Source organism: Esox lucius, chromosome 8 (assembly GCF_011004845.1).
Source record: "Esox lucius isolate fEsoLuc1 chromosome 8, fEsoLuc1.pri, whole genome shotgun sequence".
Classification (NCBI taxonomy): Eukaryota; Metazoa; Chordata; class Actinopteri; order Esociformes; family Esocidae; genus Esox; species Esox lucius.
This window is the reverse complement of record NC_047576.1, coordinates 8,192,497-8,216,239: the sequence shown is the minus strand read 5'-3', so window position 1 is coordinate 8,216,239 and position 23,743 is coordinate 8,192,497. Positions and strand designations below refer to the sequence as shown.

Here is a 23,743-nt window from a genome sequence, read left to right as displayed (position 1 = left end):
TCTGTGAGCTATGAAATAAAAGATCACAAGCAAAATACATGGATAACAGAATCCGCAAAATGACCAACATACATTTGGGTAAAGTTTATGGGGTTTGTGACATCAGCAACAGATCTAGATGAAGACTGAATGAAGCACATTGGTTACAGGGTATAACCTCATCAATGAATCTGTCACCGTAACAAACCCCCCACCATCCTCAGCCAAAGACAAGGCTGACCTCATCCAAAGCCCCCCCCCCCCCCCAACTTGAGCTAGTCTTTATTCTTTACCCCCTTTTGTCCCTGCATCTGCTGGTGGTGAGTCAAGAGGATTGGTGAGGCCACAAAAGGAGCTACAACCCTTATTGTGATCTATTAAGCCCTCACATTCACACACACACACACACACACACACACACACACAGTCATTGCGCTAAGACAACACATACAGTAGAGGACATTTTCAATATTCCTCAATGAAGTTGTCTAACTGCGGCCAGGTGGAAAAAATGAGTACTCCTAAACAGTAGCAGTTACTTAAAATCTCTCACAAGTCTACACGTCACTTGCCTGGAGAATTGTATGCCAGCATGTGTTCCGGTTAGACAAATCTGCCCCCATTTCTGATGATAATCTGGTATAACATCACTAAGTATCACAACAGTTGAAGCGGCATAGAAAAAGGTTCTTCTTGGTGTTGAGTCATTAGGTGACAAATATAACGCAACCTTGCTATTAAGCTGCGTGAACTAGTTATTAGTCAGACAGGCAACTTTATGCTACATCTACGTAATTAACCTCAAGCTAATTATTTTGGGAACACGTCATTGACCACACTTACACTGTTGCCCGTCCTTAAAGGTGTTTGAATCGCGACCATAATGTGAAAGTACAGATTTACTTGTACAAACGCCATGACTAGCTAGAAGTAATGACTGACTTCACATTTCCAGGGGCGAGAAGAGATCCAGAATTACCAATGACCGGTCAGAAATCCTTTACTCAAGATCATCTCCTGTTCAGAAAGCCTAAATAAGGCATTTTATTGATATTTTCCACAAAATAATATATTTAACCGTATCTGACTAATACAGTAGCCAACAACTCAGCAGTCTTCTGCGTTACCTGAGTTAAACAACATAAGTATTACATCTAAAATAAAAATAAACTAACATATGAAAAGGCAGCAGCATTGTCTCAAATGATCAACTAGGGACAAAGAACATTAACAATATCATTTTCTTTTGCCATCAAAGCCTGTATGCACTATAAGGCACAGACTGCTGAAACACACCACTTCTACTTCCAATAATGTTTTTATTATAACAGTGTAAGGCATTAATACCCTGAGTTATACAAGCTAAGAGGGTAATGATAGTTAATGCAATAGGAGGGGAAAAGTACAACAACGACAAACCGTAATGTGGCTGTGCATTTGTAAACCAATAATTAATTTGCTTATTTAGCCAGAGGGGCCATAAATCATAATATAAATAGAATCAGCGTCTGACCATTCAGTGACATCACAGTAGTGTGTTTGCTATGAGTCCTCCAGTATTTCCAGTGCCTCTTCTATCCACAGCCGGTGCGGATGTCAAAATAAATGGGGCAGGGAGACAACACGTGTGCAGGCGTGGCTAGAAATGAGGGTTGGTGACTCCCACTCCATGGCACTCAATGATGAAGGTGTCATTGCTGGCATTCTCATCCTCTGCCTTGGTCACTGTGAACTTAGCCTGGGAATAGGAACAACATTTTCCCACAAACAAATCAAAAAAAAAAAGAAGAAAAAAGTACTTTATTAAACCACCAACTGCAATTCTCACATTCTCCACCATCATATTTGTTTATTTTATTTCTGCCAATCAAAATGTGTTTTTGGACCCACCTGAGTGAGTTGCTCTGCTACATGGATGGCAGTCTGTGTGTGTAGGGTGACTGGGCCGGTACGTATTCTGGAAGTGCCGTTTGCCAAAGCCATGAAGAGGACGAGCTGCCAGGGAGTGGAGGGAAAAAAAACTGTGATGGACGGAACAGTACTCTCGAACAGCAAGTGGTTGGTGTTATGTGGATAGGTGTCAAGCACCCGATAACTTGAATTTGGAAGCTGATGCTTTTTTAAGTGTGGGTTGCGCTCTTTGCTAACCTGGTCCTGAAGAAACTCGTCCACACAGCCGTTGTGCCTGATATTCCTGAGTAGCATCTCCGCAGCTTCAAAACCCACTTTGTCTGCATACACACCTGGGGTCAAACATAGTAATATAACAGCCTCTTATCGTAGACGTTGCCACACATGAAGAAGAAACCTTTATTAGCACAGCATTTATGCAGGAAGCAACCGTCCCAATCTAATGCTGCTAGCTACTTGCGCTCTAAAAGTTCTTCCCACGGTTCGATAGGATCCAGGGGATGACAGTCAACCTTATCTTTTCAAGACAGAGGGGCTACATCATTGCATATTTAAAAAAAAAATGCCATTACTCAGGTCCAACCAATATCTTTTTAGCAGATTAACAGAGCCATATCAGACCAGTTACTCAGCTGGATCAACTGAAGCCTGTTAATACTTCAAACTTTTCAAATGTACTTCTCCACACTCTCAACATTTATACTTAGAACCGGACCCACATTTGAAGAATGACATGGAGCAGATCTGCAGATCAGGTAGTCTGTTCTATCATTACGTTATTAAAAAGAGACTGATGCCAGATCAGCAGCACTAAAGCCAGGCACACATTTGACAACAGGGGAAATATTTACACTGCACTAATGCTAATAGTCAGCATAAATCTGGTAAACTTTAAATCTGCTTTGCAAACAAGAAACTCAGCGAGCCAAGAAACGTAAGACAAGCTCCACAAGCCATATTGCAGCACACTGCACAGTACAGAAGATATGGCTGAACATTTCTGGGCCCCAACACGCAGACCAGGAGATATTGTAGCTGCTGAAGGGCATCTTGCTCCATCTTATTTAACTTACAAACACTTGGTCACTGCCTAATATTATGACATACCTGCATTCACTGATGTTTTTTTTTTTTTACTCAGAGAAGCTTAATAAATATATCAGTAAAGTAACAGAGACAATTTGGGGCTGAACCAAAAATAGATTCAACACCTTTTAGCTCTAGTCACAAGAGAACAACCGGTGTTCTTGATGGGAATCAAACAGAAAAGAAAACCACGGAAGCATCTGGCAATTTGAAATTGATTAACAACATTGTCGGACTAAACAAATCAATGAGAAAAACTCATCAACACTTCCATCCATTCAGTTTCACATGATAACAGACAGGCAAGACATTCACTGTACAATGTCGCCCACTAGTGGCACAGAATGGACTTTACACAATATTGGACAACACACAAGTGGATTTCTTACCTTTTTTACCAAGAGCTGACCCTGCAAATATACAGCCTGTGGAAGACTCTGCAATGATTCTGAGGAAGACAGGTGACAACATATCAGAACAATGTGGTAGAGGGGGTTAGTATTTAAGCTGACGGACAACTACCAAATTAGTTCTGTTGAAAGTAGCCTTCTCCTCATCAAACCAAGGGAAACAATTCACGAGGTCTTACCTATTAACGTTTGGCTGTGATGTAATGCATGTTGATGTTTACAGGCTGACGTAATGAGACGGTAACGTAAATAAGCTCACATGATGCCGTTGCCACTGCCACAGGCCATGTCCTTCTCCTGCAGGGTTTGGATGTTGACGTAGAGGTCCTTAATTTCCCTCCTGATATGTCTCGTTGCGGTGGTAGCCATGTCCTTGGCGAGCTGGAAGAAAAACGACTATTTCAGCAGACGCAAAAATCGCTGTCAAACTTTTTTCTCCCCTCAATTTGAATCCACAGGGGCACCAGATGGACGGGGGGGGGGGAAACACCGGTTGGGGGACTATTGACAAATCCCATGTAATTATGAAGACCATTCAGGGAAAAACAATAGTAAAACGGTGAAGTCCGATTCCACAGTTACTCCTAACCAAAGGTGGTGCTTGGCACGGTACCTTATATGGCAGCACCCCGGCCACAAAGGACCTGCCGTAGATTTTAGTGATGGTTCCTCGGTCGGTCATGTTGACCGGGCTCAGCTCGCTCACTGGGTTAACCTTCACCACCACCTCGCCGCCACCTTTGGGATAGTAACCCCTACAGACATAAACACACACAGTCATATTTTGGGGTCCAGGCAGTATTTTCACACCACCGGCAACACCATAAAAGAGGGGATATATCCTGGAGAAAGTCTTGGAGATCCAAGACATAACTTTCTGAAGTTCAGGGAACGTACAAACATTTTTGTTCACAGGGAATTTTGTAACACCAACCTCATTCGCAAGTCGCAGTCAAAATGTACTCCAAACTTTTCCACAATAGGCTTAAATACCTGGAGGAAAAGGGGAAAATGACTTTACAGTACTTCTAATGGGAATTCAGTAAACAAAGAGGCATACGTTTTTAGAGAAATCCAAATTAGAGAAAGTTAGTTGACAGCCACAAACCAAGTCGTCAACTTTCGGTGTATCGACAGACCACCATTCCCCCGTATAAAAACGGACACCACTCCAAACAGTTGCCATACCTTGATGGTGTAGTCAATCTGCGGGGCCATGTCGGCATTGGTGCCTCCTTTCAGACAGAGCTCCGAGGGTCCGTCTGCATACAGGGCACAAGGCAGGGAGACCTGGAGCAACAGGCCAACACTCCTGGAGCACAGTCCCAAAGGAGGGGTTAGACTAACCCGAGGTTACACACATCTGCCAGGCAAGACTTTTCTAGATATCGGGTTTCAATGGTAATCTCAAACAATGCCGCATTGACAGGAGTAACACGTTTGTTTCGCTGCTTTTTGGCAATTTAAGAACTTATCTGTCCCATATTTTTTATTAAATGGGCCATCGGAAGAATAGAGGAGCAGCCTGACATTACTCACCCTGCTGTTTGGGGATCTGCCGTGTGATTTCCAGCCTTAATTTTCCCAGGAATAAGTGTGACTTCTGTGGATCCAACAGAACCTCCCTCTAGAGTTCCACAACAAATGTCCCTGACCAACTCCAACCCTGAGAGATGCTGTGGTCTAACAGTGAAAGGGGGAAGGGGTGGGGGTTAACAATGAAAGGAAAAAAAGTCTTATTTGACTAGAATTCTGACTAAATATGAAGGCTATGATATTCTATTTACCGAATAACATAGGCGATTAAGGAAAAGTTGAGATCATCAGTTTTTAGAAAGAAGTGAACAGCCATGTGCTTGCGCATTAACCAACAAAGGATCACATGAAAAATGTATGAGGGTGGCATCTGCAGTTCAGATTATAAAACAAAACACTAAAAATGTTGATAGGTATGGTTTGTGAAACAGTAACTGTTGATAATTTCTAGATTTATGCTGCATCTACTTGAAAAAAGATCATTCAAACCAACTTTGCTTTGTTTTCAGATTTACTAAACTTCTGTCTGGGGACGCCAAGGATCGCCCCAGGGCTATAATAGACGGACTAGAAATAAGCTTTATTTTAATTACTAAGATGGCATGTAGTTCATGGTGTTATATAGTTATTAATCAACAGTACTATAGCAAAGTTAAGAAATTAGTACCTTAATCCTGGTGTACTTCTACCTGCGCGAATTTTGTTTATTCTGACGGATGTGCCGTTGATGCAACTCAACGCAGCGCATACTCTCAAAATTTGCCCGCCCTGAAAGAGTAAAAAATACGACAATATAAAAAGCAAATATATATTCTTAGTTCACTGTCCAGTTATTTTGATAAAATATGTAGTAGAAAGTGTATTTTAATCGTGTGAAATACTCACACCCTCCATTATACTTCCGTCCATTTCCACTGTTGCGGCCATTTTTGAAAACAGACGAAAAATGTTGTACTTTTTATTGACGTCCCGGCTCCAGGAGATATATTTTTATCGGTCTTTAATGATGCGAAAATAGTCCAATGTTGAAGGTGCGCTCTAAATTAGCCGTGGACGCGGCTCGTTGAAGATACTCCGCCGGCGTCTGTGGCAGACAATACAACACCAAGTCCAACCGCGAACTTCCCCCAACAGTCACTGCGCAGTGCGGTAGTAATCAATTTAAGCTATTTGTTATTGCTTAAAAAATAAGGTAACCCCTACAGCGCTACAAAAAATGGTGTTATATTTGTTGCAACCAACAGTGAGATTGACGTGTTGTTTAAAATGTCAATGAAATGTTGCTCAGCATTTAGGTTGTTTGCTGTGACTCCGATTCTGTTGGTAGTTAGCACATGCGCACCCGTGATCATCGAGCAACCCAATGACCCGAACACACCACCCAGTTCCAAGTTGAGAAAGAAAGGGAAAAAGCCTAAGAAAAGATACTGTCATTAAAAAATCTCATCATTATTAACGTTGCCTTGATTATTAAATATGGATAGCTGTTATATTATACCTTTTGCATGGAATGTTTACAGGGTCAGGAAACCTATGTGATTTTGTAATATAGGGGAACTATCTGAGTGTGAGAGAATTAACAAAATGGGACAAACACTCAATTGAAACTCTGCATGTGGGGTTTTGCTAAAGTATTCTCAGAGTTCAATGCAATACCCCAAATAATGCATGTAGAACTGAATAGGGACTTTACCCACTAATTATCAAAATCCAGGAAAACATTATTATATTTTACAACCACTTAAATGAAAGTAACTCAAACATTCCATAACAAAGCCCTCATCTGTGGAGAGATTAACCTAGACAAGAGCTTTTCAATCAAGCTGATACTGGGGCTATCTTCCAAAACCCAAACAGACTGTACAGAGCCCCAGTACAGAAACACCGCCAGACCCAAATAAATATGGAGAAAACAAAAACAGAACCATTTGACACCCTGGAAGGTTTAAATCAGAAAACAAAGCACATTGGAATTTTACCTTGCCTTGAAGGAATAAACCAGAAAATCAAGCAAATTGGAATGCTAACTTGCCCTCAACACAGAATACACAGTGGCAGAGGACCTGGCCACTGTACAGACGAAATAATTAAGAAAAACATAGACTATGTACAGACTCAGTGAGCATGGCCATGCCACTGAGAGAGGCCACAAAAGGCAGACTAATTGGCCACAAAATGAGCTGCCTTTCCTAACCCTCTGCCAAAAGTAAGAGTACATTAGAGGCACATATTTACTTCAGATCGTACTGACCCACAAAGAGTTTGAAATCACATAAAACATTGATTAGCTCCTCAATCTGCAATCATTAGCAGCAATATTTGTAAGCAGTTCCCTTGAGGAAAGGGCAACCAATGAGGCATAAACAGCACTGTGAATCTAAAGAATGTTCTTGTCTTTACCTTACCCCTTGTCATTCTTGATTGAAATTATTTGTACGTCTGTGCAACACCACACATAGCCTATAATATTAGATTTGAATGGCCTTTTTAAAACTTGTGTGTAATCTCTATTTATGAATATATAATTATTCTCTTCGCTGTTGTTATTTGTAGATATTTTGAGTGAATGTTTTTACTGTTTCTTTTCAAGTAGGACTTGTCGTTATAGTTCCTTCCTATTTTATCTGTTTGCTTGACTCTGACGCTGGGATAGTAGGTTTGTATGTACTAAAGTCACTGACCAGATCTTCTGTTTTGGTTGCATTGAGACATGGAAAGTTCTGACACAGAGAAAACCTGCCTCTCTGAGTTCTGTGTCATCTGGGTACTATCATTTTAGGATTTGAGCTCATACAGTTTAGAGTAAATTACACTGGTAAGATAACATAGCCTTGTGGCAATCCTTTATATATGGTTATGAAAGAGCTGAAATAGCAGTTTAATCTGACCTGTTTAGTCCTCAGGAAGAAAGGGATCAAAATTGTGAGATGTAGATTTACATTATGTTGTCGAGCTTTTGACTCATGAGTGAGGCTGGATATATTATAGGATCCAGTGGAAATCCAGTGTTTTTAATGTCCCCTCAAATTAAGTGTTGGCGAACGTTCTTACATAATGGAAATTCAAGATATTTATGGACAAATGTCATATTTGTGGACTACTCAGAAATATATACTTTCAGTTATTAACTCACAATTGTAACTTTATTTTTACTATGCACTTCATGTGACTGATCTGTGATTGGACATGGAAAGGGGCGTGCATTCTTCGTCAGATCCGGACGAAGAGGGACAAAGATGGCGGCCGTTACTAGAGGCTCATTCACGTTAATGAGACGTTTGGTAGGTTTGTTTGTTTTTCCAAATGCATATCCACATGTAAAATCTTTGCAAATTAGTTGATGATACACAAGGGTCTTACATTCAGAAGCACTCTCACTGTACAATAAATTAGATACTTTTTCAAGCAGCTGCTACTGTAGCGAGACAACGTAACGTTACCTAGCCGAGTGGCCAACGTCGACGCGTTAGCTAAAACGAACAAGGATTAATCTTAGAAACTACTTGTCTGGTGTCAGTGTTGTTTCAAATAGATAACTTTCATCTTTACGTTGTGTTGACGAGAGTATCTTCCTTCCTACCTAGCTAATTAACTCAAATGGTAATGGTGGGTGTAAAGTGAATGACAGAATTGAACTTGAATGCCAATGTCATCCTCGGTTACGAGGTCTTTGCAACAATATAAACAACAACCATTAATGGCCCGATACAATATTTTGGTTATTACTTTAGATGCTCCGTAGAAGTAGACACATATTGCCCGTAAACCAAGCCTAGGTCATGTATGACTCTCTCAAATTACTTGTCATGACATCTATTTATTGTTAGCGGTTATCATCGCAACTCTCAGTACATCGGTACAAGCGTTGCTGCTCCAGGGTCCAAACTGGCCGACCAGACTACACCCTCCATCCCCACTCCGTCTTCATCTCTCAACTGTGCAGCGCTAGGTTTTTCCACACTAGTTATGGTAAGTAGGCTTCAAACTGGCACACAGAGGACGTAGAAAACTGCTGCTGACAGTGTACACTAAGCACAAACAGTAAATAAACAGCCTTGCAGTGCAGAACTTTATGGAAGTCATAGGTTAATGATATTTAGTTTGTAATTAATATTTCTTCTCCTAACAGTCAAACCTGGACCAATTCTACCATTCAAACTCTCAGATATTGGCGAGGGTATCATGGAGGTGACAGTGAAGGAATGGTACGGTAGGCTTAGTTTTTTTTTTTGCCGGACCGCTTCAGCGGAGCCGGCTAGGAAGAGCGAATGTCTCTTACTGACTGAGTGACTGACTACCCCTTGTTAAATAGCATAGTGGTTGGAAACGCGGGCTCCAGAACAACAGGGCATGCGTTCGCCTCCCGTAACAGTCTAAACGCATTATGCCTGAGTTTCAGGACAGAAAACATAATTGGAAGCCTAAAATAAAACGGTTCTGGTGGATATTAGGATTTGTTCAGGATAGACAAACACTTCAATGGCTTCACGATTCTGTCCTCTTTTCACTTGAAAAAAAAAGTTATCGTTAGTGATGGCCATTCGAGGCTTCATTACCGATCTTCTAGCAGCAGGATATTATGCTAGCAGTGCTAACTCAGATTTTCTTTTTTCAAAATAAAAGCCATCGTTGAACGATATAAGTTAATATAGTTAACAGTCTTGTCTGTACATTTTATGTTTAATGTCTTTTCCAATGTTATTCTTGTCTGTTCTTTTTTCACTGACTAGATTAACTATATTGCCTTATACATTTCAATTATGGCTTTTATTGTGATAAAGAAAATCTTAGTGCTGCCAGCATAATATCCTACTCCTAAAATAACTAATCCTGCTGCTAAAATAACTAATGAACCCTCGAATGCCCATCACTAGTTATCGTCACCTATATTGATAGATACTGTATTTATGCCATTCACAAATGGCTAATTAGACGTTAAAACGGCCAGTGGCAAAAGAGGATTTGTTCAGGATAGACAAAAACCTCTCTGGCTACAACCTTGAGTAGATACGTTATAGGAAGCCTTAAATGAAACGGTTTTCTATATTCTGGTGGATTTACGAATAATGTCTCAGGATTTGTTCAGGATAGACAAACACTTGGCTGGCTACACGATTCTCTTGTCTTTTCACTTGACGAAAAAGTCTGTTATCGACACCTGTATTGATACAGTAGTTATTCTATCAGTGTCATTCATGAATGGCTAATAAAACGGCCAGTGGCAAAAGCCATTAAGTTCATAGATGCTTGCCTGGTTTCTTGTTTTTAATAGTGCTCCTACTTCCGTTTAAGTAGCCACTAGGGGGCGCAGAAATTAAAATGATGACCGTTCCTGTTGACAATGGATTTACTGTCTATTGCTTCCCACAGGTATGTTAAGGAGGGAGACAAAGTCTCACAGTTTGACAGCATCTGTGAGGTACAGAGTGACAAAGCATCTGTCACCATCACAAGCCGCTTTGACGGTGTCATAAAAAAGCTGTACTATGAAGTGGACGACACTGCCTTAGTGGGGACACCGCTGGTGGACATCGAGACAGAGTCCGGTCCGGGTATGTAAGCTGGCAAGGCAACAGCAGTAGTGTGAGGGGTAGTCTGCTTGCCTAAACACCAGACTGTTACCATGGTTACCCCATGGGCCTAATTTTGAATACAATTGTATTAACATTTAATCGGTCCTTTCGTTTGTAGGAAGTTGACAGATTGCCTGAGACAATCGGTGTACACAGTGTCCCGCATGATAGTTCTAGTTATTGGAGATTGGAGGATTACAAACCATCACGTTGCGTTACGCTATTTACAATCACCTGCACTCCAGATTGCCAAATCAGCCAGTACATGGCTATAGGCAGATTTGTCTAGAGCAAATCCATCTGGCTATGTCAGATGAATATTTTTTGGAAGTATATATATTTCGTTCAAATTTGTGCAACTATTACTTTTTGTTCCTTTACCTAGTATGACACTACATTCAGTGAGACTGTCGTGACCCATCAATCAATCATGTCTTCCCCATTTGGCTCCTGAATAGATGGTGCAATTTGTTTGTGATTTTACCATTAAGTGCTTCAAATGCAGATATTAACTTTGGTATTATTGTGTAGCTATAGCTACTGAGGTGTAAATGACTTAGTCTGCCAGCCTGTCCAGAGAGAGCAGTGGTGCCTTGTCCTCCTTGTCCATTTGTGGAATTTAACAGTGCTTAATGGGAATGTGTGCATTTGGATTGATCACCCCTTGTAGACTTGGAACTTCTAATATGATTGTTTGTTTTTCTTTTTGAACAATGTTGAGAAAAGAAACTCTGAAAACATTCGGGTGGGGGGTGTTTTCTGGTCCATATTAAGCAGTAAAACAAAGAAAACTACAAAAAGTTTTAGAAGTCCAAAAACAACAATGGCTTCTGTTACATGGCATTGACGGTGACGGTAATGTCTTTGTGGTTGAACTTTCACAGAGGTGGCCCATGAGGAGGATGTCGTGGAGACCCCAGCTATGTCACACGATGAGCACACACACCAGGAAATCAAAGGCCACAAGACCCAAGCCACCCCGGCCGTCCGTCGCTTAGCCATGGAGAACAATGTAAGTTGTAATTAAGGGACATTCACTCACTGCAAAACTGAACTATTGCACAAGACATAGTCCCGCCCTTATAGCACAAGGTATAGCCCTGCCCCTTGAACCTGGCATGGCCACTACTAGCAGTCCAGGCTTTTGTGAGAGTTCTGTTTCTGTAACCCTATACGCTGCCCCTTCTCCGCTCCTCTTTAGATCAAGCTAAGTGAAGTGGTCGGAACCGGGAGAGATGGGAGGATCCTCAAAGAGGACATCCTCAACTTCCTGGCGAAACAGACTGGGGCAATCTTACCACCGACTCCATTCCATGAGATCCAGCCCCCTCCACCGGCAGCGTCTACTCTTTCCTCAGCCACCAAGCCCAAGGCGAAAACCCCAAGTGTCCCACTGGCTGTTATTTCCAGGCCTGTCTTCACGGGCAAGGACAGGACTGAACCCCTGAAAGGTAGAGGGAGTTTAACAAAAATAAGTAACCACAGGTTATTTGTGATAGGGCTGGTTCCTTATAGCTGAGGTTAGGGGTCATCGGCTGTGCTTTAATGTAAACGCCTTTTTTGACCATATGTATTTTGTAAAATGTCCAGGTTTCCACAAAGCAATGGTGAAGACCATGACGGCAGCTTTGAAGATCCCCCACTTTGGTTATAAAGATGAAGTGGATTTGACAAGGCTGGTGCAGCTGCGCAACGAGCTGAAGGGCCTCTCAGAGGCTCGTGGGGTCAAGCTCAGCTTCATGCCCTTCTTCATCAAGGTGACCTTTGACTTCTGAAATAGTGTCAGGGCGGCAGATAGCCTAGTGGTCAAGAGCTTTGGGCGTTTCAAATCAAGGTAAAACAATCTGTTCTTGTGCCTGTGATCAAGACCCTTTTGCACCTCTCAGTCACTTTGGATATGTCTGCTCAATGACACATTTCCAAATGTAATAATATAGTAACATTGAAATTAAAAAGTTAAAGATCAATACTTGAAATCATTAGAATAGGTTTGTATGTTACGAAATGGTTGATGTACTGCTGAAATTATACAAAAGTTCCACAGTGCATCTTTAAAATCATGCTATGTCTCTATTGCACTTCCTGCTAAATTATATGCTCTTGCTATGACAGAGGTAGAGGTGATTTTAACATCCAACAGAGTAGCTTTTAATTGGTCACGTGTTAATCCAGCCAGACCAAAAGGACGGTCAGAAGACGTAGAGAACAAACCTGCTTGCTGTGCTTTGAATTATGATATTGGTCTCTGTTTGAGCAGGCTGCATCTCTTGGTCTTCTTCATTTCCCCATCCTCAACGCCTCCGTGGACGAGGCTGTTCAGAACATCACCTACAAGGTAAAGGGCCCAGCCACACTGGCGCTTAGATTTGACCCTCATTCCTGATATCCAATGCTTTATCAATGGGAGTCACAGGTTGACAGACGGCGGATATGACATGTTTCTATCCAGGAAATGTTTTTCCAGACGATGTGAACTTACTGTGAGTCGACGGAAATATTTGCCAAAAATGAATCTTTGGTTGGTCAGAGAGTGCTTTTTTTCGGGCGCATAAGGACTCTGGTTTGGGTTCCTGGTTAAACGAGCGGCGTGAAAAGAACCAGAGTGGAATTGAACATGCTTCAGGAGACTCATATCTTGACCATGACTGGCCTGATTTCTGTGGGTTTCTTCGATGTAGCAAGGCTTTCAATCATGGATTGGATATCAATGGAATTTGGGGAGAAAAACAGGGTGAACTAAAAAAAAAAAAAAGAACAGGGAGCAAGACTTTTTGTCTGAGACCTCTTTTCTGTGTCTCCTTCCCACCAGGCCTCCCACAACATTGGCTTGGCAATGGACACCAGCCAGGGCCTGTTGGTGCCCAATGTGAAGAATGTGCAGACACTGAGTGTGTTTGAGATTGCCATGGAGCTCAACCGCATGCAGAGCCTGGGAGCCACGGGCCAGCTGGGCACGCCAGACCTCACCGGCGGCACCTTCACCCTCTCCAACATTGGATCGGTGAGCTAGGGTGGGGCGGGGGGGGGGTGCTTGGGGAGAAACTAGTGCAGAGGAGGACAAGCTTGATAGATGCTACCGATAAGTCTAGCACATGTCATTGAGGGAAAAAAAAATGTAACCCTGTGTTTCAGAATTAAAACCTTTGTGGTCTAATCTAATAATGCTAAGTGGTAATTGTTTGCCAGCAGATTGATTTCCAGTGCTTTGTTTGTGTATTCCCTTCAATCAGATCGGAGGCACATATGCAAAGCCAGTAATTCTGCCTCCTGAGGTGGCGATTGGAGCTCTGGGAAAGATCCAGGTTTGTGAGTCTGATAAATGATCGTCTTCGTTGTCGTCGTTTGTCCACCCTGGCTGTGATGAGACGCGCAGGGGTACGGACCTCAGCTGATCATGGGAGCTGAGTGTTGGTGCTGGTTACCCGCTCAGTGGGCGTGTGGTCTACTGCCCGGGAGCTGCCAACATGATACAGACGCACTGCTGAGCCACTCGTCCGCAAACGTTACGACACATTTGTTCTGTAATTGTGGACTTGACGGTTTCTTCATTAATAGGTTTTGTGACCCACTTGCACCCTCTCTAGGTGCTGCCCAGGTTTAACTTGAGGGACGAGGTGGTGAAGGCTCATATCATGAACGTCAGCTGGTCGGCGGACCACCGAATCATCGACGGGGCCACAATGGCACGGTTCTCAAACCTGTGGAGAGGCTTCCTGGAAAACCCGGCGTCCATGATTCTGGACCTAAAATAAGCTTGCGGTGCCCTGGGCTGCCTCCTGGATGAAAGACCAGAGACGCAAAACCATCCACTGCAACTGTGTGACGACTGTCTACTGTGCCGTGACACTCTGGATGGTCACAATGAACGGGTGGCTCTGGTCCCCATACTGTATCCATCCCCCCCCTGGTCTTTCCAAACATTTCTTCCTCAGAACACAAACGACTGCACACTACATCTAGTCAGCACGGTGAAGCTAATATCTAGATCCAGGCTGTTGTTTTATCTTTGTGTGTGGCCTTAGTTTGATTCCTCTCTTCTGGTTGCCTTACTGACATTCAAGACGGTTATGAACAGTAAAGCTTTTACCCGAGGGGCTGAATGTTTGAGAAATAACCTGTAGTGAACCTGTATTTGTGAACAACCATGTAACCCTATAAAATGACCCTGCACCTTTAAGGATGTCAGTGCTGAATCCAGGGAATGTCCTTCAAGGTGCATGGCTATTTCATTTTTTTTTGTGTCACAGCTCCAGCTGTTCTCTCATCAGCGGCAGAAAGCTCTTTGAGACAAGTTGTTGTCCAGCGATTCTCCTCGATGAGCCTAATTGCACAACTCATAGAATCCGCAATGTTAATGGTTATTATCAGCAGTTACTATAATGGTTCCCTGGTTAGTTTGATCAATTTGTTACAAAGGTGCTGCTTTTCTTGTTGATGACATTGTTTTTAAAAATAAAATGGTCACGGGTGGAAGTGAACACCTAATGTAGTAATAGTAGTATTTGGGGAATGGGTACTTTGGTCTCACTGTATTTTAGGGATATTGTATTATTTGAAGGGGCAAGTGAGCTGCCAGCCTGAATCATCGACAACCACTGTTTCTGTTATTGATTGACTCTGACAAGTTTTAATAAATTTGAGGTGTAAGGAATTTGATTAGCTTTGCTAAGTGTCCTTATTGTATTATGCAGTCAGGTCCATTAATTTCATTTATGACAGTGAGCAAAGAATACATTACAATAATAAAAGCTGGAAAAATATTCAAGTTCTGTGGGGACAACATCATGACCCTTTTTCTGAAAGGATTTATAAGATTGGAGAAGATGTTGGGGTGGATCATAGAACAATTCCTACATCTACTATCAATATGGCCAAATCAAAGGCTGATGTAATGCTATTGAACAGGATCAGTGGAAGCAAAATAGCCCCATAACAAAGGTGTGTCAACCAATTGTATTTTATAGTGACATGTGTTTTTGTACAGCTAAGCGGTGTACTTATTCTGTCTGTAGCACTGCGTAGACTTCTGCAGAGTTTGGATTGAAACTAGTGATCTAGTGTTATCTCACCCAATTACTAATCAAAATCCACAAAAAAATTGTATTGACCACAAAAGCTTCATTTTGCGAAGGTCACCTCAGTCTGTGGACTGAATTGAAGATACGTTCTCAAGTCTAATAAAACATTTCAGAAATGGACCCGTGTCTTCATCTTCAAGGGGTTCTGGAGAATATCATTTTCAGATTATTGTTTATTTGGTTGAACAAAGGACAGACAGACAGTTAATGTCCAGCACTATCTTGCTTTTTCCTATCGTCTTTTGGACGTGTCGTCAGGGGGATTATTAAAGAGCCAAGATAAGCATGTGACGACCATCACTATTTTCAGTCCCCTGACTAAATATAGTCCTCCAGGGTCACATTTCAATTATGAGCACTACTGACAGACACAAGGGACGAGGCCCATTGCAAATCTGTTACAAGGTTTTGACAGTGGAATACCCTGAGAAAAGTTCAATGGAATCCATCCAGCCTTTCCGCTAGGTATTTAACATTTTTCTTCATGCAACTTGGAAGGTCTATAAGGTACTATTTATTTCGGCAGCATCAGTCCGGCAACAGCAATTGACAATTTCTTGAAGGACTACCGTAACTATAACATGTATATTTAATTATCTTCGTCAATTACGCGAAAAAGCTATGAAACGTGAAAACCGCTGAAAAGGAGAAATGTACAAATAGGATACGTCATCTTATCAATATCCATTAAATTAACAACGTTACTTTCTGCAGCAAAGAAAGAAAGATTTGTCTCCCTCTGCTCTGTTCCAGCTACCCTGTCAAGTTGAGGGAGCGGTGATTAAGCAGACTCCAGTCCTCTTCTGAGGCTGTTGGGACCGTCACCATGACCGGGATAGCAGTGTGTAGCGGGACTGTCAGCTCCATCAAGTCCCTCTGGGAGACTAGAATAAAGAAAACCATACAAGATTTGCAGAAGCAACAAGACCTGAAGGCTGGTGTAGGTAGGTGAGTGATATTTCTCTTTTTATGGACATACTCGTAGTTCAGAAATCATAGGCTTAATTGTACGTTCATGGACCCAGAAACCGCTGAGATAATGCGGGAGGACATCGCAACGATATACAATTGCTTACTGTTTCCGCTTCTCTGCCATAGAGTGAGACATAACTGGGAAGATAGGATTATCTTAGCCAAACTGAAAGAGAAGGTGGTGACAGCAGAAGGGCGTGTCATTTTAAGGATTGAGAAGGAGGAATGGAAGGTAAAGTTGAAATAACAACGCACACATTTCATTGATGGTCTAAGAACTTGTACTCATCAATAATGTTCACTAAATCTTCTTTGACAGACTCTGCCTCAAGTCTTGGTTCACTTCCCTCAACTCATGGAGTGGCACCTTCACAGGATTGGACTACAAACAATCCCAAGATTTGTTTCTAGCTTCGAGAATCTAATTGTTCTTGATCTGTCCCGAAATGCCATCACAGAGATCCCAAAAGAGATTGGTCAGTAAGCCAGTTACCGTTACATCCCCACCTTTCAGTGGTTTCATCACATGCTGTGAGGTCTGCGTCCGTCATATAAGAACACAGTGCATCTCCTTCTTCCAGGTAAACTGACCAAGCTAAGGGAGCTCCTGGTGAGCTACAATAGAGTCCAAAGTGTTCCAGGGGAGTTGGGCTATTGTCAGAACCTAGAGAAACTGGAGCTGGCAGGCAACAGGGACCTTGACCAGCTGCCTGCAGAGGTACTCAGCCTTGGTTTAAAGTTCCTGTCAGTGATTTTTGGCCACTGGCGGAAAACATTGGGCTCAGTCGAGCAAAAAGGGCTCCCAGTTAATTGTGTACAATGTTGTGTATGTGCCAATTCGTGGCTCCATCTCATCAGAACCACTCGCTTTCAGACTAATTTCATGTCTGAGGAATGATAGTGATTCTACTTATAGATTATACACATACAAACAAAATATTATGCAAACAGCCCAACGGCATCTTTAATGAGACCTTCAGTGCATTATGATTTCAGCATTTCCCAGCGTTGCCAATTTCCCCTTCTGTTGTCCTCAGATTAGCCACCTGAAGAAGCTCTACCACTTGGATCTCTCCCTGAACCAGTTCACTGAGATCCCCGAGAGTGTGGTCAGTCTGCCGGCCCTGGAGTGGTTAGATATGGGTGGAAATCGTCTCCAGAGCTTACCTCATGACATTCACAGGTCGGTATGCCCACATCCACCACACACACACATATTTATAGAGACACATTGCAGACCCTTAGTATCAACCACAATGTTAAGAATCTACATAAATGTGCACTTTCACACTTGCTTTGCCAAGAATGGAGAAGCTGCATACAATGTGGCTGCAGAGGAACGAACTGGAGTTCCTACCTGATAACATCTGCTACATGCCAAGCCTGGACACACTGGTGCTGAGCAACAATAAGTTGCAAGACATTCCCTCAATGATGGAGGACATGAACAATCTCAGGTGAGTGCCACGTCTGGGGGACTGATCTTGGTTGCAAACTCCTCACACTCCATTTCCTAGTCTCCTTCTCAAAGGCATAAAATACACATCCATTTTCAGATTAGTTTAATTTTCTTAGCTGCCTGGGAGCCAGTCAATTAGCACGGTCAACCAACTTCAACACTGAACACAGACCAACACCATTTGTTCACATTCCCAATGGATCTGGGTGGTCTTAGCGCAAACCCAGTCTGTCGTACCAAGTAGTGATGTGGAGTTCACAAACTATTCGTTCTTTTTGAACAAATATCTCTAGTGACTCAAATGTATCGTTCATTCGAATGTTTGACAGCAGATTTCTACAACATGATCACTTGCTTCATACACGGTCCTCCAGCTCAGTTCTCCGATCACCGTCTATGTACATTCGCAGAGAAAAATAGATCAAGGCAGGAACATCATAAAGATGTGTTTATAACTGATAATTGAACGCATACTATAATAATTGATATAGTTAGTTGATTACTGATGCCATGAAAAAATAAAAGATGAAAACAAGCACTGAGTCTGCGTTCTTTGACTAAGTAAAAATCCTTGTGAACAACTGACTTGTTCAGTTTTATCGTTCAGTTGAACGGTTGTTTCGTTCATTTGAACGACTGGCAGCGGAGTTCTACCCAACCACGGCATATGCTGTTAGTTTTACGTTCGCAAAGAAAAATTTATCAAAACAGTAGCATTATAAAGACATGATGGTAACAGATAACTGGACACATTGTAAGTCTGAAATAATGAATGTAGTAGTTGATTTTTGATTGTAATGATAAAACAGCTGATGTCGTACACTTCAGTCTTTGCCTAAGCAAAAAAAAAAAAAAAACTTGTGAACGACTGACTCAGTTCAGTTTTATCGTTCAACTGAAAGGTTGTTTCGGTAGGCAAAATGGCTTGAAATATTCAAACGTTTTACTGAACAACTCGACAAGATCCGAGTCAGTAGAAAGAATCAAACTTTCCATCGCTAACACCAAGTTCCCTCCAGGAGTTCACTTGGAAGTACAAAGGGTAAAATGTTATGCACAGCAGCAACTCTATGAATTAACAAAAGTTTTAATTCTTATTAAAACGAACATACGATTCCCACCAATTTTCTACAGTATCAAAACAAAATAAATGTTTCTGTTTGCTATACTTTCAGGTTTGTGAATTTCCGAGACAACCCTCTAACATATGAAGTAAAACTTTCTGCTGCCCCAACTAAATCCGAGGACGATGAAGATGATGACAGAGAGATGTTTGGCCGAGATTTCATGCGGCTCTACTGCCAGGAAGCCCGAAAAAGAGTTCATGCTATGCTAAATAGTCATAGCATAAAACGTATGTCCAACAAACATGTACTTGAATTTAATGGTCGTGTGTTGACAAGCAGACGAAGCTAACAACTTATTTAAAAGTGTATTCTAGTTTAATGCATCACCAGTCAAACATAACGTAGATAAAGCTTATGTTACCGCTCACAGAAGATGTCCTTAACTCATTAATCTAACGTGTATCATAATCAAAGTTGCAAGTAGTGTTTGACTTACTAGCAAACATCCGGCACACTACCATTCGCTGCGAATATCTTAGAAGTAAATTGCTGATCACGGCTATTAAAATAAATCATGCCAAAGAATTATGGAAAATAAATGTTGCTTTTTAATGACCATTTGAAATGTGTTTCAGCACCTGGTTCAAACTACACTTCGGAATTAAATGTGACCCTAAAAGCCTTGGATGAATCTGCCCCGTCCCAGTGACCAGAGTAGGCGTTCATGTTGGCCTCTGTCAGGTCCTCTCGTCTGCCTATTGTCCACAGTGTCGAAGTTCTCCGTGCAGTGATGGCCTGGTCTTGTCAAGGGTGTCCTCTTCAGCTTCTCTTTGAACTAACTGTATCTTGTCCAACATATGGGGTGAATTCCATTTAATTCCCAGTAAAAAAGTGTGACACTTTAAATAAGATTGATAATATTGTCTGATATGTTCGAAACCATGGCCCTGTATGTATTAACTGTCTTTGTTTTCATTGTTGCCAGTGTAAAATCTAAAAAGTAACTGCGAACAGGTCTCTTACCAAACAAAACGTCATAACAGCACTGCCTACTCAAACTACAGTTGTGCTGTCCATTCTCTCTGTCCATTCTCTCCTCAGGCCTCACCGTCATGGGAATTTCTTTTCAGCTAGAGGCAGGAACTGCAGTTAGTAAAACGTTTTCTAGAGAAATGTCTGTGCTAGTGTAGTAACGTAGGCTGGGGACAAATCCTCTCTGCTGCAGAAAGTGAACCCTGCCCTGATCAATCAGCAGCTTGCACAGACGTCCTATGTGTTCACGATCCTCAGCATTCAACACTCTAATGTTGGAGAGAATGAGAGGAAGCAATTAACTGCAATGTTAATGCATCATCTGTGTCGTGGCTATACGTCTCTGCAGCCTAACCCTCTCTCTTGCCCAATTATACTCACCCTTTTAAGAGGTCTGGCTCAGACTCCTCCGTCGCCTCATGTGCCTCTTCCTCAAAGGTTTCGCCAGTCTGACCTTGGGGTGGAGAGGACCGTTTGGCTTGACTGAAGCCACAGGTTGCCCAGCTTGACATGCGCAAGAAGGCAGCAAACTCTGGGGCACCCAGCCCTCTGTCCTTGAAGAACTCTTTGCCAACATAATGTCTCCAGTCGCATCGGTGGTGACAGCACAAGGCAATGGCGACCCCACCCACCGCCAGCTCCTGCCTGCCTCCGGTCTCCTCCGCCACACTGGGGCTGGGCGGTAGCTCCGCACCTGTGGACTCCCCAGGCAGCTGCTGGAGCTTTAGGCGCTTGCTGGGCGGCGGGTCTTGGCCCCCACGCGCCGCGGCATCCGAGCTGCCAAGAAGACACTGAAGAGCGAGGTCTACTCGGTGGAGGTTCGCGAGGAACGGGGTAAAGAAAAATGCATTAATCAAGCCATTTGAAACCACTTCTACTGTACGTTGCCTTTCAAAAGTAGATCTTTAGCACCATTCAAGATTACAGTACAACAGATTTCCTGCCCATTACTGCCTGGTCTTACCTGTTGCTGCTCCACACAAGTGTTTGCCTACTCCAACTACAGGAAGTCCCTTTTCTTGAAGGAGAGGGACTTTACCTTAAAGGCAAATGACAGGCAAATGACATCTTATGCTTCTTTGGACAGAAAAGTGGGGAGTTTTTGGCCAGATTTGAACCCACGATGCAGCATTACATGTACACCCTGGCAAACCTAGGCCTCGTTTTGTCATAAACTCTTGATTGGGCTGTAAAGAAAAAATCACTTATTTTCAGAATGTGTTCTTCAAAGAATATCTGTCATCGCCCACTTATGTTTGAAGGGTGGTACCATGTCATACTGTAAAAGTTTGGGGGGCATGCAATCTCTTTCATAGGGTTGAGAAGAACAATCCACTTCCCCTAGGCAAACCCAGGTTTAGCATGTCATCTGATTGGCTGTTTTATATCATTCAATATTTTTTAATTAAACATGACCTTTCATTAAGTTACTTGTACTTACGCAAATCAAGGTGCTGGATATCCACTTGTAGCCTTTCAAATTTGGTATTATCATTCTGGTGTTTGCCATCTACCTGAATTATATAAAATTTAAATAAAAGGTGAATACAGCAATAAGTAATTGTTTACAGAATAAATTCTGATGTATTAATGGTTTGATAGGCAAAACACAGACAAACAGGTAGGCATACTTTAAAACGGGTGCTGGATCTTTCCACAAGCAGGAAGTGGATGTCGTCATAGTCTTTCAGAGCAACATGGATCCAGTGAGAAAGCTTGCCTTTCCCTGCACCAAACTCAACAAAACACCTCTTTGGTCCAAGCAGCTGCAAGTCTTCCATGTTTCCCAAAAGGGACGCCTTGTAAAGCAAGCAAGCAATACAAACAAACAATCATACAGAATAAAATGTAAATGAAGACATTTCTGTATCCCACGCAATAAACAAACGTACCTGTTGCTTCAGGTGTTTAAATGCTGTGTCCCCATTCTTCGGGTCATTCAACGCATCGTGGAGAGCAGCATGAGATTTGATGCTTTCTTCGTGTTTGCATTTGAACCCTACAGAAGCATTGCCAACTCTTACATTGTATATATCCAAGTTGATTAATGGTGTAATACATGTCAGTGAATTATGTCAGGTATTACCTTTGACAGCAGTCTTCAGTTTGGTAATGAGTATGTCCAACTCGGCTTTGCTGCGATCCGCCAGGGGCACCTAAATAAAGGGAATCCCACAGTGACAACCTTGATTTTGGTCGGTCTATTGAAGTTTATGTCAGCATCTTTCTAAGCTTCAGCTCATAATGTGTACACCCAGAAATCCTGCCAGACTATTTCCAAGTTTCACAATTTAAAAGCTGTTTAGTAATGCAGAGGTTTTAGTGACCCTGAATGCTAAAATTAGCTGTGCCTCTAAAATTGTAGTCAAGTGTGGAATATTAAATTTCATTCAAATATGTAATATGCATCTTTGACATTACCTCAACTTTGGGAGTGTCATCATCAATTGTTGGTCCAGCATTAATATCTTGCACATAGAACACCTACATGTGCATGGGAGAAATATAGATTCATTAATTTAGGCTGGTTCATATAGCAGGGACTTGTATACCCCAATGATTTCTGAGATACATAGAGTTGTATTCACTTTGTTATATTAACTTACAGGCTTGGGTTTTACTCTGGAATTGCACTTCTTCAGATGTTTTGCTAAAAGGTTTTCGAATACAGTACTATACAGGAAGAAAATATAAAGATTTAGCCAGAGGTTCTTATATTTTTAACCTAAATTAGAATACGTGATTTTGACTCAACCAACTCACTGTTTTGGATCCAGAGGACATGGTATTCTTTTATTCTCAGATTCCTTTTCCTAAACCGGTTGCACACGATAAGACACAATATGAAACAAGTATTCTCTCTGCACCCATCTCATGAGCTATCTATTAGTGATTCTCAAACCTCTCCTCAGGGATCCCAACCGGTCCATGAATTTAAAAGATTCCTGAGCTACACGTGAATCAAAGGGCTTGATATTTAGTTGACTCAGTTATGAATCATGAACGCTAGTTTAGAGCTACAATATAACATTGTGAAACACCTTTTTATCTCTTATTTAACTCTCCAAACGCGTACATTAATCGTTTAATGTAGTTCATAGCATATGTCATAATAGCAAACTACATCAACGCTACACTCATTCATTTGATCAAACTAGCTATGACAGGGAAATAATTGGCACTGTGGCATAATGTGTGGTCGTGTATTGCTCTACTTACGCCGGCGTTAGCATGTTCTCCACAATATGATTTTCCACTTCCAACTATCATTTTGCAGTATCGCTTTTTCTTTTCCACGTAAAAGGAACATCTTCCAGTCAGAGGTGCGGACACACCGTCTGCGATAGGCACATCCATGTTTCCAACTTACACTGTTAAAAATATATCAAACTCGTGTACAGTATAACGGGGACTAGTTCGAGATCATCTACGTTTTAGAGGCTGCGCTAGAGCGGTCTTCCCAGATTTGACAGACCAGGATTGTTAGTTGTGACCTGTAATCATAAGTGCATGAAAGTAATTTGTTATTTACTTGTTTTACTGTTAGACTGTTCAAACTTAACGCAACAAGTAAAACAGTACGTTTATGCTCCTAACCTGTCTGCGGTATAGACCACCTGGAACGCTCAATTATTTACGA

General features: G+C 41.9%; 4 protein-coding genes and 1 non-coding gene across 7 annotated transcripts; 3 read left to right on the top strand and 2 right to left on the bottom strand.

Annotated features, from left to right (window-relative positions):
- Nucleotides 1-1,278: 1,278 nt before the first annotated feature.
- Nucleotides 1,279-6,277, bottom strand: rtca (RNA 3'-terminal phosphate cyclase). The gene is made up of 11 exons (XM_010871354.4): nt 5,808-6,277; nt 5,590-5,690; nt 4,926-5,069; nt 4,575-4,698; nt 4,321-4,379; nt 4,000-4,141; nt 3,646-3,767; nt 3,366-3,424; nt 2,128-2,222; nt 1,870-1,974; nt 1,279-1,717 (listed from the first exon to the last, which is right to left on the bottom strand). Exons 1-11 carry the CDS (start codon nt 5,847-5,849, stop codon nt 1,619-1,621), a joined length of 1,092 nt encoding a protein of 363 aa, XP_010869656.1. The 5' UTR covers nt 5,850-6,277; the 3' UTR covers nt 1,279-1,618.
- A 1,810-nt stretch (nt 6,278-8,087) lies between these two features.
- Nucleotides 8,088-15,151, top strand: dbt (dihydrolipoamide branched chain transacylase E2). Of its 2 annotated transcripts, none has more exons than XM_010871352.3 (11): nt 8,088-8,203; nt 8,750-8,891; nt 9,052-9,127; nt 10,293-10,474; nt 11,380-11,507; nt 11,697-11,946; nt 12,086-12,252; nt 12,753-12,830; nt 13,305-13,496; nt 13,726-13,797; nt 14,080-15,151. In XM_010871352.3, the coding sequence occupies exons 1-11, from the start codon at nt 8,159-8,161 to the stop codon at nt 14,245-14,247; spliced, it is 1,500 nt and encodes a 499-aa protein (XP_010869654.2). In that variant the 5' UTR covers nt 8,088-8,158; the 3' UTR covers nt 14,248-15,151. The 2 variants fall into 2 exon arrangements, with proteins under 2 accessions (XP_010869654.2, XP_010869655.2); XM_010871353.4 differs by lacking the exon at nt 8,088-8,203 and adding an exon at nt 8,250-8,522.
- LOC114839685 lies at nt 13,847-13,985 on the top strand. Its single transcript, XR_003782073.1, has one exon. It is a non-coding gene; the product is annotated as a small nucleolar RNA SNORD94 (small nucleolar RNA).
- A 674-nt stretch (nt 15,152-15,825) lies between the features above and the next one.
- On the top strand, nt 15,826-19,798 carry lrrc39 (leucine rich repeat containing 39). 2 transcript variants are annotated; one of them, XM_010871350.4, is made up of 9 exons: nt 15,826-16,080; nt 16,327-16,521; nt 16,672-16,777; nt 16,865-17,021; nt 17,127-17,263; nt 17,583-17,728; nt 17,850-18,002; nt 19,180-19,358; nt 19,707-19,798. In XM_010871350.4, exons 2-9 carry the CDS (start codon nt 16,400-16,402, stop codon nt 19,778-19,780), a joined length of 1,074 nt encoding a protein of 357 aa, XP_010869652.2. In that variant the 5' UTR covers nt 15,826-16,080; nt 16,327-16,399; the 3' UTR covers nt 19,781-19,798. The 2 variants fall into 2 exon arrangements, with proteins under 2 accessions (XP_010869652.2, XP_010869651.2); XM_010871349.4 differs by having other exon boundaries at nt 15,827-16,038.
- trmt13 (tRNA methyltransferase 13 homolog) lies at nt 19,662-23,718 on the bottom strand. Its single transcript, XM_010871351.3, has 11 exons — nt 23,323-23,718; nt 22,867-22,916; nt 22,710-22,776; nt 22,525-22,587; nt 22,190-22,259; nt 21,996-22,102; nt 21,735-21,902; nt 21,545-21,617; nt 21,068-21,142; nt 20,485-20,908; nt 19,662-20,372 (listed from the first exon to the last, which is right to left on the bottom strand). Exons 1-11 carry the CDS (start codon nt 23,458-23,460, stop codon nt 20,198-20,200), a joined length of 1,410 nt encoding a protein of 469 aa, XP_010869653.1. The 5' UTR covers nt 23,461-23,718; the 3' UTR covers nt 19,662-20,197.
- Nucleotides 23,719-23,743: the final 25 nt, after the last annotated feature.

Bases quoted from the DNA above. Each gene is read 5' to 3' on its own strand.
- lrrc39 (XM_010871350.4), top strand. From the start codon at position 16,400: ATGACCGGGATAGCAGTGTGTAGCGGGACTGTCAGCTCCATCAAGTCC. The intron at 17,729-17,849 runs GTCGGTATGCCC...TGCTTTGCCAAG, and splicing joins TTACCTCATGACATTCACAG to AATGGAGAAGCTGCATACAA. The intron at 18,003-19,179 runs GTGAGTGCCACG...CTATACTTTCAG, and splicing joins GAGGACATGAACAATCTCAG to GTTTGTGAATTTCCGAGACA.
- dbt (XM_010871352.3), top strand. From the start codon at position 8,159: ATGGCGGCCGTTACTAGAGGCTCATTCACGTTAATGAGACGTTTG. The intron at 11,947-12,085 runs GTAGAGGGAGTT...TAAAATGTCCAG, and splicing joins CAGGACTGAACCCCTGAAAG to GTTTCCACAAAGCAATGGTG. The intron at 12,831-13,304 runs GTAAAGGGCCCA...CCTTCCCACCAG, and splicing joins TTCAGAACATCACCTACAAG to GCCTCCCACAACATTGGCTT.
- rtca (XM_010871354.4), bottom strand. From the start codon at position 5,849: ATGGCCGCAACAGTGGAAATGGACGGAAGTATAATGGAGGGT. The intron at 5,070-5,589 runs GTACTAATTTCT...TTTCACTGTTAG, and splicing joins AGAAGTACACCAGGATTAAG to ACCACAGCATCTCTCAGGGT. The intron at 3,768-3,999 runs GTACCGTGCCAA...TTTTTCTTCCAG, and splicing joins CCGGGGTGCTGCCATATAAG to CTCGCCAAGGACATGGCTAC.
- trmt13 (XM_010871351.3), bottom strand. From the start codon at position 23,460: ATGGATGTGCCTATCGCAGACGGTGTGTCCGCACCTCTGACTGGAAGA. The intron at 22,260-22,524 runs GTAATGTCAAAG...CCCTTTATTTAG, and splicing joins ATGACACTCCCAAAGTTGAG to GTGCCCCTGGCGGATCGCAG. The intron at 22,103-22,189 runs GTAATACCTGAC...ATGCTTCTGTAG, and splicing joins ACTGAAGACTGCTGTCAAAG to GGTTCAAATGCAAACACGAA.